Source organism: Sorex fumeus, unplaced genomic scaffold (assembly GCF_029834395.1).
Source record: "Sorex fumeus unplaced genomic scaffold, SorFum_2.1 ptg000024l, whole genome shotgun sequence".
NCBI classification, from domain to species: Eukaryota; Metazoa; Chordata; class Mammalia; order Eulipotyphla; family Soricidae; genus Sorex; species Sorex fumeus.
In genome coordinates, this window is record NW_026606081.1 from 57,109,416 (window position 1) to 57,123,000 (window position 13,585).

Here is a 13,585-nt window from a genome sequence, read left to right on the forward strand (position 1 = left end):
GTGGTGTGGATCCTTGGCCCAGGCTGGGGGCGAGGCTCTGTGGCAGGTCCTGAACTCGTGCCCCAGAGAGAGAGAAGCTTAACCTATGGACTGGGGCGGCAGCTTAGAGGCTGGGAGCACGCATGGGGTCGCACAAGGGATTCCCTAGGTTCAGTCCCTGCCAAGCACTGCCTGAGGCAGCAACAAAAGCACTTAGGAAAAAAGACACCCCAGAACAAAGGCGTTGCATCCCCCATTGGCTGTCCCCATGAAAGACAGCCTCCCTGTGTGCTCTGAGCACAGTAAAAGCAGCAAGTGATAAGCAAGGTGGTGATAGCCCGCTCGGGCATGGTTTGTGCTCTGGGTGCCCTTGGTGAGCACCAAAGGAGGATCTCAGAGGAGGTGGCAGGAGGGGCCCAGCCGCCCCGTTTCATGCAGGGCGTATGTGAAGTCTCTGGCCCAATCCTCTCGTGAATGCCATGTGTTAACCAGAGGGCCAAGGCATGCCTGGGCTCTGGGACCCCACTCCTCCGTGCTTTTGTGAGCCGCATGTGTGTGTTGTAGGTGCAGATGCTCCCTCCTGTCACACCCCTCCTCAGTGCTCACTCAAAGCAGCTGCCGTGCATGGCACAGGGCTCTGTTGGCTTCTGTACGGCAACTGTCATTCTCTCAGTGCCAGTGTGGTCGCCCCTGAAACTTTCTGGAAGAGCAGCAGTAGGCCGGGGTGGGCGGGGCCGTGCGTGTCGGAGGTCACACTTGCAGTGGATCTCTGCTAACCTGGGAGGGCCAGACCCTCACGGTGTCCCCTGGAGTCAGGCTCTGGATTAGCGGATCTCGGGCAAGCCCCGGAGTCCAGATTGCCCCTGAGAATGCTCTCGGGACCATCCTTCACGTCACCCAGCTTTTATAGAGACCCATGCCTGGGGCGGGAGATTCTGAACCCCACTGAGCTGGCCCTGGCCTCTAGCCTCCCGCCCTGGCCCCCAGGGGAAAGGTCAGGAATGCAGGTTCAGCTGGCCCCGCTTGGGTCCCAGTGTGTGGCCCAGATAAGTTCAGGGTCAGGGTGCACAATGAGGACTGGGCAAGCCGCCCTCGCCGACTCTGTGAGGATCCTGCTTGAGTCAGTCCAGGGGCTTCCCAGGAGGACCCAGGGAAGTGACCGAGCAGGAGGGCAGGATGCTGGGCCCCCTTCCCGGTGTCACCCCGAACAGCAAACTCAGCCTGCTCCCTGTCCCCTGCAGAGAAGCGGGAGAACGTCATGTTCGTGCTGCCCCTGCACGGCGGCCACCTGGGCTTCTTCGAGGGCTCCGTGCTCTTCCCTGAGCCCCTGACCTGGATGGACAAACTGCTGGTAGAGTACGCCGATGCCATCTGCCAGTGGGAGCGCAGCAAGTCACAGTGCTCCGATACGGAGTCAGTGGAGGCTGACCTGGAGTGAGGCTGCGCCCCCCCCCCCCCCAGGAGCGCCCCGTCGGTCTCTGCACAGGACAGGGTCTTCCTACTGCATTGGCTTCGGGGACAGGCAAGAGGGCCCCGGTCTTGGCTGCCCTTTTAAACCAATCACACAGTCACATCTAGTTTCCCTATTAAAAAAAAAATTCTTGACAGCGGTTTTGCTTTGCCAGTCCTAAGGCTCTGCCCAGGGAAGGAGAAGGCCGGGACTCCGTGGGCCGTGCCTGCCTAGACCCTGACAGCCAGAGGCTAGTCCTCCAGCCCCCTGCCCACTCCCGGAGAATTCCCTGGAGCCCCAGCCAAGCTTTAGAGGGGCTTCCCGCACCCTGCTGTGGATCAGAATCGCCAAGGCTTGTTCAAAACCCAGCCTCCCTCCAGAGTGGTCCCTGCCCCTCACCTTGACGGGCGGGGGTAAAGGGAGACCCGGGGAATTCCAGTTTTTCACATGGCAGTTCTCCTACCAGGCACATGGGAGAGGCCATCCTGCAAGGCCACCGAATGGGGCACCCTGGCAGAGAGCGCCAAGACCCGACTTCTGATTGGGTCCCGCTCTAGGTCTCGGGAAAGGCCCGGGCACTGGTCACCTACAAGGGGATGGGTGTGGGGGCCTAGACAGCTGAGGCCGCTGAGGTACAATGACAAGCTCAGGATATTCCTGGGCGTGCTTCTCCCCGTCCACACCTGCCCTCCTCCATTTATCGGTGCCCCTCAGTTCCTAGGAAGGGGTCTGCCGCTTTCGTCAAATCAGTCAGTGGCAACTTGACGGCCTGTAACCCGAGGTCTGCGTCACTCTGGCCCTGGGTAACCAGACAGCTGGGAAGTCCGGCCTCGGGCGACAGCCTTTTCTCACCCAGGGGGTCCTCCCTGCACCGCAGTCTGCCGTGTGGGTCTCTGGGAGCAGTTCCGCAGCCCTGGAGATGAGCACTCCCCACGTGGCTCTCCGTGGTGCCCATCCCCATGCTCGGACCTTTAAACACCTGCTCTTCGAAAGTCTCAGCATGCTCTGGGACTGTCGCCGGACGCAAGTGCAATGAAGGGAGACCCGGAAAAGAATGTGGCCTGCGGGCTCCTTGGCCCCGGGACAGAGGGGAGAAGAAACCAACCGTGGGTCTCTGCATGTCGTGTGTGTGTGTGTGTGTGTGTGTGTGTGTGTGTGTGTGTGTGTTGGGGGGGACTTGGAGTGCATGTAGAGGTACAAGGGAGCACCCCCTCCCCACCCCGGCTTAGGCGCTGGCCCCGGGCTTGCGACAGAGCCGCCTGCCACCTGGACCTGCTCTCTGACAATCGCTGCGTTGTCTCAAGGCACAGCGTGGCCCCGAAAGACTTGAGGCTCGCGGGACTCGGCCAGGCTCGGCCATCCTTTCTCCGTGCTCTCCGCTTTGCTGGGGCCGCTGTCTCCCCGCGTTTCCTCGCCCTGGTCTCCGAGGGCAGAGCGGCACTTTAGCATCTGCCCCGCAAGGTGGAAGCCAGCCCCTCTCCCACCTCTCCCGTGGAGGACCCGGGGGCCGTTTTCCTGCCATGCCCTTGACTTCTCAAGCCTCAGCGACTGGACCTGCAGACCATCAACCCGGCCAGGGACCCGCCCCCCCTACTGGACACGCCTCCCGGGGCGGAGCCCTGTTGGACATGCCTCCAGGGGCAGGGCTCTGTCTTCCCTTTTTTTTTTGCCTTAGGACACAACTCAAAGGTTCCGACAAAGTGGCCCCGGGCCCCAACCTGGTGGGAGGAGAAGGCTCTGTTGATGCCCACAGTGGTGTGGGGGGAGGTTCTGGTGTAGCGTGGGGAGCCTGGTCTGCCCCGATGGGCTGAGGGAGGCTCAGGCCTTTGTTGATGTGTGGCGGGAGGGGTGGGGGAAAAGGGGGTCGGGCCTTCTCAACGGTTACTGAGTGACTAATCACCTCTCATCCGAGTCGCTTGAGTCCCACTGGAGCCCTTTGTCAAGCCTCAGCGCCCTCCCAGGCACGGAAGTGAAGCTGGGACTGTGGCCAGCCCAGACCGGAAATGCTTTTTGGTCCCTGGATGAAAGCCCGGAGGCCAGCCTTTCCTCCTGCCTGCCTCCTCCTGGCCAGGCGCCTTCCGGGCAAAAACCAGGCCCATCTGGTGGAAGGAAGACTATCTTCACATCTGGGGCAAGGATAAAGACGGGAGGAGGATGACGTTGCAGGAACAAGACTGATGAATGGGGATGCAGCTGGGGGCTGTTGCGCTGGCCTTGCACATTGTGGTCCCTGGCTTCGACCCCTGGCAGAGAGAGAGAGAGAGAGAAAGAGAGAGAAAACATACACCTGGTCCCTGGCTGTCCCGTCCCCCAACCCTCTGGATCATGAGCAAGTCCAAACCCCTGATGAATGCCTGGACCCCCGGAGGCTGGGAACCTCTGACATAAAACTCAGCCCTGGCTCCTGGAAGTGCCCAGATATACAGGTTGAAGTCTCCACAGGCCCCTGCCACCACCCACGGGGTGAGAGTCCTCGCTTAGACCAGCTTCGCAGAGTTCTGGCCCGGAAGCACTTCCCACTTTGTCACGCACCATCCGGAACTTTCTCTCCGTCCAGAAAGCCTTAACTTAACTCTAGATTCTCCCCCAACGGGGCGCTGGGACACATGCTCCTGCACTGCATGGATACTTGTCACGTGGCCTGCTGATGCCTGGTCAGGTTAGGACCCCCGCTCCCTGCAACTCAGAACCGCTTAGGAAGATTCTGGATGTCTCCAGAAGGCCGAGCATCCGTCTGAGCATCTGTCCAAGCAGAGGGCAGCCCCTCTGTTCTGTCGCAGGGTGGCTCTGTTCTCCGCGAATTGTTTGTGGAATGAAGGGGAAGGGAGGAAAGAAAGGCATCTTTGGAGATGAAAATGGTCGCTGCTGGGGGCTGCTGGCTCCGGAGCCCTGATGCTGAGGTTTGCTGCTGCCCTCAGATTCCCGGGCATTCCCAAAGCAGCCCCCTTTGGACAGGCCAGCCGCCCCTCCCCAAACTCCCGTTTCCTCTAAACTGTCTCTCTAGCATGTCCCTGGTAAAGCTTTCCTGTCTCGCTAACGAGTGTGCTGAAGTGTAATCTCTAACTGGTGGATCAAGTCTTTGAACTCAAGTCCTGTTGATCAGTAGCAAAATCCACGACCCCCTTTTGCTCTGCCTTCTGGCTCCCCACTAGCCAAGAAATGTATTGCCATAAGTTTGGGGATCCCTGTCCCCCTGGAGCATCTGCAGAAATACCTTTCACCCCATGGACTCTCCTTCCAGAATGTTCCTCTCTGGGGGGTGGGGGAGGAGCCCCCCACCCCGCCCCGAGACCTAGAGTAATTGCTGACCCCTGGTCCCACCACTTCTGGCCCAGACAGGGCTTTGGGGAGGCAGCTCCTGGGTGGAGGAGCTGGGGGTGCTCTTTGGTTTGCCTCGAACCCAAGTCCACATGGAGAGGAGAGCCCCCTCTCCCCCCCTCACTCCAGGTACAGATGGCCTGGGGGTCCCCTGCTGCCTCAGGAAGATCTCCACCAAACCCCCAGCTTTCCCTCTGCTGCTGCCTTAGCAACACCAGGGGAGGGGGACAGTTTGTCCCTCGTCCTTGGCGAGACTTCGGTCCACCACCTTCCTCCTCTCTGAGTAGATCCGTCCCTACCCCGGGTCCCAAGACCTGACACTTTCACATTCCTCCTTTGGGCCCCATTGCTTGGATTCCTTTTCCTGTAGACTCCCCAAAACGTCAGATGTCGCCTTGAAAATTCCTTGCTTTTTTCGAGTTTGTGTTTCGAAGGCTCCAGGCTGATGGACTTGGTGGGGAGGGGGGATTGCGGGGAGGTGGGGCAGGGGCAGGGGTCCCTCCAGCACCGGTGGAGGGTGGTCTTTAAGATTTGCAACTAGCAATGCAATTTTTTTCTAAAAGTGAGGATATATTCACCTTTGTTAAGAAATTATACTAAACAGTGCCCTTGATCATTTTTCTTCTCAGTACTTTGGGTCCTATTTTGATTCTGTGTGGTGGTAAGCAGACATCATTACAAATGAAAACTAATTTTGTTATCTTTGAGTCTATGAAATTTCTTTACTTAAATAAAGACTGAAAAATTTGGCATCATGGCTTTCCCTGCCTCTTCTTTCCCTCGGGGCTCCTGCTGGCTCCTCGCTGAAGCACGCGCGCACACACACACACACACGCACACACACACACAAGCACTGCCTGAGATATGATGCAGTTGGGAGTCTCTTGCCTGATGTGCAAGGAGTCCGTTTGGTCCCTGGCACTGCAGAGCAGATGTTCCCTCTAGTACTGCTGGGCTCTGGGAACCCTACGGGATGCCAGGGGTCAAATCCACGTTAGTGGGGGTAGTGCCCTCCCCGCTGCAGAATTCTCAAGCCCTCTCAATTCTCAAGTTTTATGTAACCCAGTTCATTGCGCAAAGGCCAGAGAAGTGACCAGCTCACGGGCTCATGAAAAGCCAGCGCCTGAGACGAGGGAGATTCCCGCCCCGGCAGTGCCTCGAAGCTGATCCTTGTGCCCTTTGGGGCACAGACGCCAACTCCTGAGAGCACACAGTGTACGTTTCCCAGCACCAGTGTCCCCAGTGCTCCAAGTGACAGGCCCCGGGATGCCTTCGTGGGCCTTGGATTTTGCTCATGAGAGTCCTGCTGACGACGGAAACAGGTGGAAGATAGTCCGAGGCTTGCGCCGTTTCCAGCTTCCCCCGGCAGGTCTGTCTCAGACCTCATGCAGCACCAGCCACTGTGTGTTCGATGATAACAGGTTGTGCAGATGCGCGCCAACACCCCCCGCCCCGCCCCGACTAAGCCTGTCATCCCCACATACACGGGTTGGCCTCCGCACACACTGGCTGCCTTTGCTGGAAATGACTCCAGGGTCAGACTGCCCACACCCGAGCTGCCTGCTGAGGCATCTCCGCAGCAGCCCAGGGCCGGTCGTGCAGCTCCGCACCTCCCATGCTGGGGTCTTTCCGTGTTTCTCATCCCGCTTTCATTCCTGAGAAACCACGGGCAGCTGGGGACTTGCAGGGCGGCGCCCCCTCAGCGAGGCCACGAAGGGCCATGCCTGGGGCGGCCAGCAGGGGGCAATGTCAACTCACGCGCCTGTCTCCTAGCTTCCACGTGACTGTTTTTTAACATTTTTATTGAACCACTGTTATATAGACCCTTACAAAGCTGCTCAGCGGTTCCTGATTGGATTTCAGTCATGCAGTGTCCCAACATCCATCCCTCCAGCAGTGGACATTTCCCAGCACCAGTGTCCCCAGGTTCCCTCCCATCACCCCCCACTCCTCATCCCCCGCCTGCCTCTATGGCAGGTGCTTTTCTTCTGTCTCTCTGTCTCTCTGTGTCTCTCTCTGTGTCTCTGTCTCTCTCTGTCTCTCTCTCCTTTTCTGCCCCACGGCCCCTTTCGGGCATTCTAATTTGCAATATTGATACTGAAAGTTTATCAAGAAAATCCCGTTACCTGCTTTTAACCCTCAGATCTTGTCCGGCGTGACCATTCCCAGCTAGTATTGTCATACCGGTCCCTTCTCTATCTTACCTCCCCTCAGCCCCACACACACTTGTGGTTAGATTCAACCACTGACCGGTCCTCCTAACCCCTGTTTTCCCTAGCCATGGACATTAGTCTCCTACTATATGTATATTTTTATATCAAAAATTAATGCAACATTCTATATCTGTCCCTCTCCTTCTGACTCACTTAACTCAGCATGAGCGTGATACTGTCCACATCCATCCACTTATAGGCAAATTTCATGACTTCATTTTTCCTAACAGCTGCATAGTATTCCATTGCGTAGATCTACCATAGTTTTTTTTGATCCATTCGTCTGTTTGGGGGCACTCAGGTTGTTTCCAGATTCTGGCTATGGTGAATGGTGCTACAACACCATCACTGTTTATGCCTTCATGACTTAGCATTTCCAGAATCCTGTTCTTTCTTCAGTTTGGGCTCTGTACTCTGTGGAGCTGATTCTCTATTCCCAGCTGTGGCCAGGACCAAGCAGTGCTGGGGGCTAAACCCATGTGGCTCCAGCCCGCCGCTCCTGGCCAAGGGCTTTTTTTTTTCCTTTAATTTCCAGGCCACATGGTTCATCTGTAAATTTCTTTTTGCTTTTTTTTTATATATATTGTCAAATTTCAAAAAATATTTCTAATCTCTTTATTGAAAGCAACTTTGAGCTTTGAGGGGGTCAGCCCCGGGATTCAAGCACTCAGATTACATCGCAACAGTACTGGGTTGGGGGGTGATCCCGAGTCAGAAGTGTTCAGTGCAGGAGACCCCTCGGACAAGGGAGGTGCCCACCTCCCCCTGTGTATCAGGCTCACCAAACCCAGCACCCTCAAACCACCTCACATTCATGTGTAGCCCCCCTCACCTGCCACCAGCCACCACAAAATTGCCAGGAGCCCCTCACTAGCTCTGACAGGCCCTTCTTATGTCTCCTGTTTATTGTCTGGGGGCAGCCGTCAGACCCTATATAGCCAAGTGTTGTGCTAAAGGAAGCCCTGAGAAGCCTGACTAGAATCTCGGGAATGCAGCCCTCAGTCTTCCAGGTCTGGGAGCCCCACCCCCACCCCACACCGTACTGCCCACTGCTGGGGACCAGGTGACCCCTTGGGAATTTGGGCAGGCCCCTCACCTCCCTGGGGCTAGGACGGCTGGGGAGGCAGCCGGGGTGCTGGCCCAGAAGCAGGGTGCAGGCCACGGGGTGCCCTAGAGGACCGTGTTCTCCTCTGAGGCCCTGGGCCCGAAGAGCTGCTCAGCCACTGCGCTGCCATCGTACTTGGGCAGCGTGCCCCCAAAGTCCTCTGGCAGGATGTCCTTGTCGATGTCCTGGAAGAAGCTGGACAGATCCTCTCCGTGGACAAAGACCTGCGGCGGGGGGAGGGGCAGGGCTGAGCAGGGCTGCGGCAGGGATGGGGTGGCCGGCGGGCTCCGGGGACCCTCCTTCCCTGCCCCCCAGCCCCACGCACCCGCTGGAGCAGCTTGCTCTTCAGCAGCGGCTTCACCAGGTTGTAGGTGGTGGCGAAGTACCAGGGTTGGTGGATGAAGTGGATGGCTTTGAAGCGGGCGGGGAAGGAGCCCTGTCGAACAGAGACCCCGCACAGCGCGGTGGCTCAGGGGGCACAGCCGTCTGGCCTCACCGCCCCTCTGACGGCCGTCGCCGCCCAGCCTCTCTCCAAGGTCCGGCAAAGTGGACCCCAGGATGCCCCCCGCTGGGCAAACATCTTAGCCCCCCAAGCTGCATCGGGTTGCAAACAGCCTAGTTTGAGAACAGCAGGACGTTGAGCAGTGGGAGCTCGCTGGAGGGGCTGTCAAAGAAACCCATTCCCAAGCGGGGGGCGTGGCTCCAGGCAAGGGGGCCTGGTTCTTTGCGGGGGCAGGGCTACAGGACAGGGACGGGCTCCCGATGAGGGTGGGACTACAAGATTGGGGCGGGGCTCCAGGGAAGGGGCGGGGATTCAGGCGAAGGGTGGGGCGAAAGGTTAGGGCGGGGGCTCTGGGCAGGGGTGGGGCTACATGCTAGGGGCGGGGATTCAGGCGAGGGGTGGGGCTAAAGGTTAGGGCGGAGCTCTGGGCAGGGGTGGGGCTACATGCTAGGGGCGGGGCTCTAGGGAGGGGGCGGGGATTCAGGCGAGGGGTGGGGCTAAAGGTTAGGGCGGAGCTCTGGGCAGGGGTGGGGCTACATGCTAGGGGCGGAGCTCCAGCGAGGGGGCGGGGATTCAGGCGAGGGGTGGGGCTAAAGGTTAGGGCGGAGCTCTGGGCAGGGGTGGGGCTACATGCTAGGGGCGGGGCTCCAGCGAGGGGGCGGGGATTCAGGCGAGGGGTGGGGCTAAAGGTTAGGGCGGAGCTCTGGGCAGGGGTGGGGCTACATGCTAGGGGCGGGGCTCCAGCGAGGGGGCGGGGATTCAGGCGAGGGGTGGGGCTAAAGGTTAGGGCGGGGCTCTGGGCAGGGGTGGGGCTACATGCTCGGGGCGGGGCTTCAGGTAAAGGGCGGGGCCGCTAGTCTGCCACTTAGGGCTGGGGGCGGGGTGTTTCTGGGTTCGAGGGTGCGGGCCGGCTTGTCAAAGGAGCAGGGAAGCTTGAGGAGGGTGGGTCGTGAGGGAACTCAGGTTGGCGAGGCGGCTGGTGTCCCTGCAGTGGACCCGCTGGCAGTCATTTCTCTTGATGGCCCTGCCCTTAGGTGCCGGGCTGGGCAGCTTGGGGGATACGCACCTGAAGCATGTCCACCATCTTCTTGAGGTCGGTGGTGCGCAACCCGGCCGCCTGCTGCAAGGAGAAACCCCTGAAGTTCTCCACGATGCAGAAACCATTGATCTGTGTCTCCTCATTCTCCAGAAGTTTCTCCAGGATGAAGCAGTAGGCCTGCAGGATCTGGAGCCGAGAAGACAGGCCCGTGGGAGCCCCTGCCTTACCCCCCACTGGACAGTCCAGCAGGGACCTGCGACCCCCCCTCCCCCCGCAATCAGGAAGCTGCCCTTGGTTGTCAGCTGCACCCCCACGTGAGGACATATATTAGAGCAACCAAAAATCAAGAAATGGATAAAGAAACCAGAGGCCAGAACGGGCAGGGTGTGCACAGCAGACCAGGGTTGAATCCCTGGCGTCCTATAGAGTCCCCGAGCACAGCCAGGAGTGATCCCTGAGTAATTTTTTGGGGGTCCAAAAACGAAGAAATGAAAATAAGTGAAATTATTTCTGTAGCCCTAAGCCTGGCTGCGAGCCAGCAACCATGGACCAGGGTCCATCCATGGTTCCCAGCTTCTCAACAAGGCCGGGCCCCTGCTGGTCACGCCCTGGTTTTCCTCCTGTCTGGGCAATGCTGTCGGCCCCAGTCCCCCTCAAACCTGCCTCCCAGGGGAGAGAGGAAATAGGGTCCAACAGCGGGGAGGGGAGGGGCAAGACTGACCTCATCGAAGGTGATCTCTTCACTGTCCCAGTTCTCGATGTTGAAAAGCAAGACCACCCGGCCCTCCTTGTCCCGGCTGGAGAGAACCCCGGGGTAGCCAGCCTCGATGGTGCAGCGGACAGCCTCAGGATTCAGGTTCTGGAAAAGCTCCGGATACTGCAGGCGGAACTGGACATAACCTGGTGGGCGCAGTAGAGAAGACAGGTCCTTAGGGAATGGGAACCCCCACCCCCCACCCCTACACCCCCTCTAGCCCTAACACTGGGCTTTGCAGAAACTGCTTTGCTGGAGCAGCAATTATGTTTCAACTGTCCAGCAGGAAGGACCAGCAGCTGTGGTTCCCAAACAGTGTGTGTGTGTGGGGGGGGGGGGGTCTAAACCTGCTACTTAAGTGGCCTTTTAGAGGGAAAACACCCAGAGATGTCTGCACATCTCGTTCTCTTTGTCCCAGAGCCACACCCAGACCTAATGCCTAGCCCCATCCCTAGTGGTTCAAGATATATACAAAATGGACGGCTCCAGCTGCTCCTCCTTGCTATGAAAATGTGCCTCCCCAAAGAGGCGAGAGGTGGGTTTAAGTGCTGCACCCAGTTTCCAATAAAGCCTTTTCTTCCTTCAGCCTCTCCTGGGGCCAGACCCTGGGAACTTGGTGCTGGGAGCCTCACTCGTTCGCACATGCATGCTTCCTTTACTCAACTGAAAGGGGTTACTCAGCTCAAAGCGGTCTTTTTTTGGGGCGGCGTCACCCCCAGCAGGGCTTAGGGATCTCTCCTGGTGGGGCTCTGGGGATCCTGTGTTGTGTCGGGGATCAAACCTGGGTTCATGGATCCCCATGAAAGGCAAGCAGCACCCTGCCCGCGGTACCGAGCTTCTGGCCCCTGGAAGGGGTCTTGGAGGCTCATACCTGTCTGCAGGTCAGATTTGGAGACCCGGGGAGACGGAGGGGAAGCATGGCGGGAGGAGGTGCTGAGGGTCCTGAATCCCCCAAGCTTCCACACGTGGCCAGGACTTCCCTTACCTTGGAGCAACTCATAGGCGCGGCCCACGTCGAACTTGCGTGCACGGATGAAGCGCAGGAAGGAAGCGCTGGCCCAGTCCCGCACTCTCTCAGCCACGGCCACGGCCAACTCCTGCCCTGTGGCTGCCTGCTCCTGGACCATTTCCTGCAGCGCTCGCACGGCCTCCGCCCGCTTCTCCTCCTGCTCATTCAGCTCATCCTTGGCCTGGAACGAGTGGTAGGGGCAGGACAGCCTGGGCTAAGCCCTCTGTGGGGGCAGGAGCCCACCCCACTCCCCTACATCCACCCCACCCAGACTGCCAGTGACAGCTAGAGAACATGAGGTCAAGCCTCAGGGCTGGAGGGTTGGCAGGAAATGACAGCCAAAGACTCCCGTTAACTCCCCGGAGCTTAATATCTGCTGAGCCCTTCATGGGAAGGCCCCACTCGGTGGTTCTCAGAACATACTTCTGGCTCTGTGCTTGAGGATCAGTCCTGGTGCTAGAGGGACCTTATGGGATGCCAGGGATGGAACCCGGGTCGGCCACGTGCAAGGCTTTCCCCACTGTACTATCTCTCCGCCCCCCAAGACAGACAGTCTTATCTGCACTTCTGAGATGAGTCCCCCCCCAGCCTAGAAAGAGGACATACTGCCCAGGTCACCAGTGGATGAGGGGGGAGGGGTTAGGTGCCAACAGTGCCTTTGTACTCCTGTTGGGCTTTTGAATGACTTGAATTTGCTGTGTGCTAGGATTAGACCAGAGACTGCCTGCCCCAGCTCCCCCGTTCCTCCTCCCAGCCCTGAAGCCACTCAGATTAGCTCTCTCCTTGGCCAGCATGAGGACAATGGAGCTTTGGTCCTAGCTGCAACACAGGCGCGGATAAGGAACTCCAGCCTCTCGCGGGGTTGGGGTGGTGCCTTTGGATCCTGGCGGAGCACATGTGAAGCCAAGGTGGGTTCTGCCATGGAGGCTGAGTTTCTGGCTTCTGCCCCAGGGAGCCATCTAGACATGCTTGGGGGCCTAGCCAGCTCATCCCTGCACCCCCAGAACCTCACCTTTTGCAGGGTATGGCGGGGTAGCTTGTAGCAGGGACCAAAGACAGGCCCATGGTCCTTGGGGCTAAGCCGCTCCAGCTGGGCTCGAAGTTCCCGTTCTTCCTCGGGAATCACACGGAACAGGCCCATCTAGGAAGGGAGCGACCGAGGGAGAGGGTGGTCACAGACCACAGAGAGCCCATAGGAATTTCTCCTCCCCCAGAAGGTTCAGAGGGTGGAGGAGCGTGGAGGGAGAGTGGGAAGGTGGGTGGAGGAGGCTGCCCCAGGCATCGGACACTTACCTCCTCGGCCATGCTCTGGTCCACGGGAAATGGGCTCTGGGCGCCCCGTCTTTTTCGTCCCTGTGGGCAGTCTTTTCCCTGGGGTCAGAGAAACTGTCTGTTGTTACCTGCAAACACCAGAATCACCTGCGAGAAATGCAGGTTCACCACCGCTGGGCTTCGGACCAGGGAAGGCTGGGCAGGGCCCAGGGAACCTGTGCTCTCAAATAGCCACCTCTGAGAGGGCGCAGACCATGCACGCAATTGACCCAGAAGGACATGTGTGTGAACACGTGTCTGCTCTCTCCAAGATGGTTCCAAGAAGAGACTGTATAGTCTCTTGTCTCGCCTCCTCTGTTGTCAGAATACGAGACGTGACACACACACAGTGGCCACAATTTCTGTTCTTTTGGGGGCCGCGCCTGGCTGTACTCAGGTATCATTCCCAGCGGGACTCCGGGACAGAGCAGTGGGGTGGGGGCACCCCCGCGAAGAGCTTGTGCCCAGCCCTCGGAGCCATCACCCCAGCCTCACCTCACTCCTTAGGAAGAGTCGGCCCAGCCAGGAAGCCCAAGAATGAATCTCCATTCTGTTAGACCTGATGGGCTGCCCCCCACAGGGGACCCTTCCTCCACCACCCCAGCCTGGTGGAACACCCCGCCCTTCCTTAGTGCCCCGTTCTCAGGAGGGACCTGTCACAATCCCCAGCCCGTGTTCTGAGCTCTGTGATGCATTGGGCATTTTCAAACTTATCCTCAGAGTGGGGCTGGGACAATAGGGTACCCGGCCAACCCAGGTTGGTTCCCCAGCACCCCATACGGCCCCCTGAGCACTGCCAGGAGTGATTCCTGAGAGCAGAGTGAGGAGCAAGCCCTGAGCACTGAGAGTCCAGGAACAATTCTTTGCTTCCCAGATTTTTCCATTCTCTCCATCCCACCCTGGAC

At 58.8% G+C, this 13,585-nt stretch overlaps 2 protein-coding genes across 3 annotated transcripts in view; one reads left to right on the plus strand and one right to left on the minus strand.

Annotated features, from left to right (window-relative positions):
• ABHD2 (abhydrolase domain containing 2, acylglycerol lipase) overlaps positions 1-3,175 on the plus strand; it is a 28,569-nt gene extending 25,394 nt beyond the window's left edge. For both annotated transcript variants that reach the window (XM_056113848.1, XM_056113847.1), the window contains exon 11: positions 1,221-3,175. In XM_056113848.1, coding sequence (XP_055969823.1) covers positions 1,221-1,417 — 197 coding nt within the window. In that variant the 3' untranslated portion in view covers positions 1,418-3,175. The remainder of the gene's footprint in view (positions 1-1,220) is intronic.
• A 4,923-nt stretch (positions 3,176-8,098) lies between these two features.
• On the minus strand, positions 8,099-12,686 carry RLBP1 (retinaldehyde binding protein 1). Its single transcript, XM_056113849.1, has 7 exons — positions 12,663-12,686; positions 12,382-12,510; positions 11,346-11,550; positions 10,328-10,506; positions 9,634-9,792; positions 8,391-8,501; positions 8,099-8,289 (listed from the first exon to the last, which is right to left on the minus strand). Exons 1-7 carry the CDS (start codon positions 12,672-12,674, stop codon positions 8,131-8,133), a joined length of 954 nt encoding a protein of 317 aa, XP_055969824.1. The 5' UTR covers positions 12,675-12,686; the 3' UTR covers positions 8,099-8,130.
• Between the last annotated feature and the right edge of the window lie 899 nt (positions 12,687-13,585).

Excerpts from the sequence above, each read along its gene's own strand:
- RLBP1 (XM_056113849.1), bottom strand. Across the intron at positions 10,507-11,345 it reads CGCCTATGAGTTGCTCCAAG|GTTATGTCCAGTTCCGCCTG; the intron begins GTAAGGGAAGTC and ends TGCGCCCACCAG. Across the intron at positions 8,502-9,633 it reads AGATGGTGGACATGCTTCAG|GGCTCCTTCCCCGCCCGCTT; the intron begins GTGCGTATCCCC and ends TCTGTTCGACAG.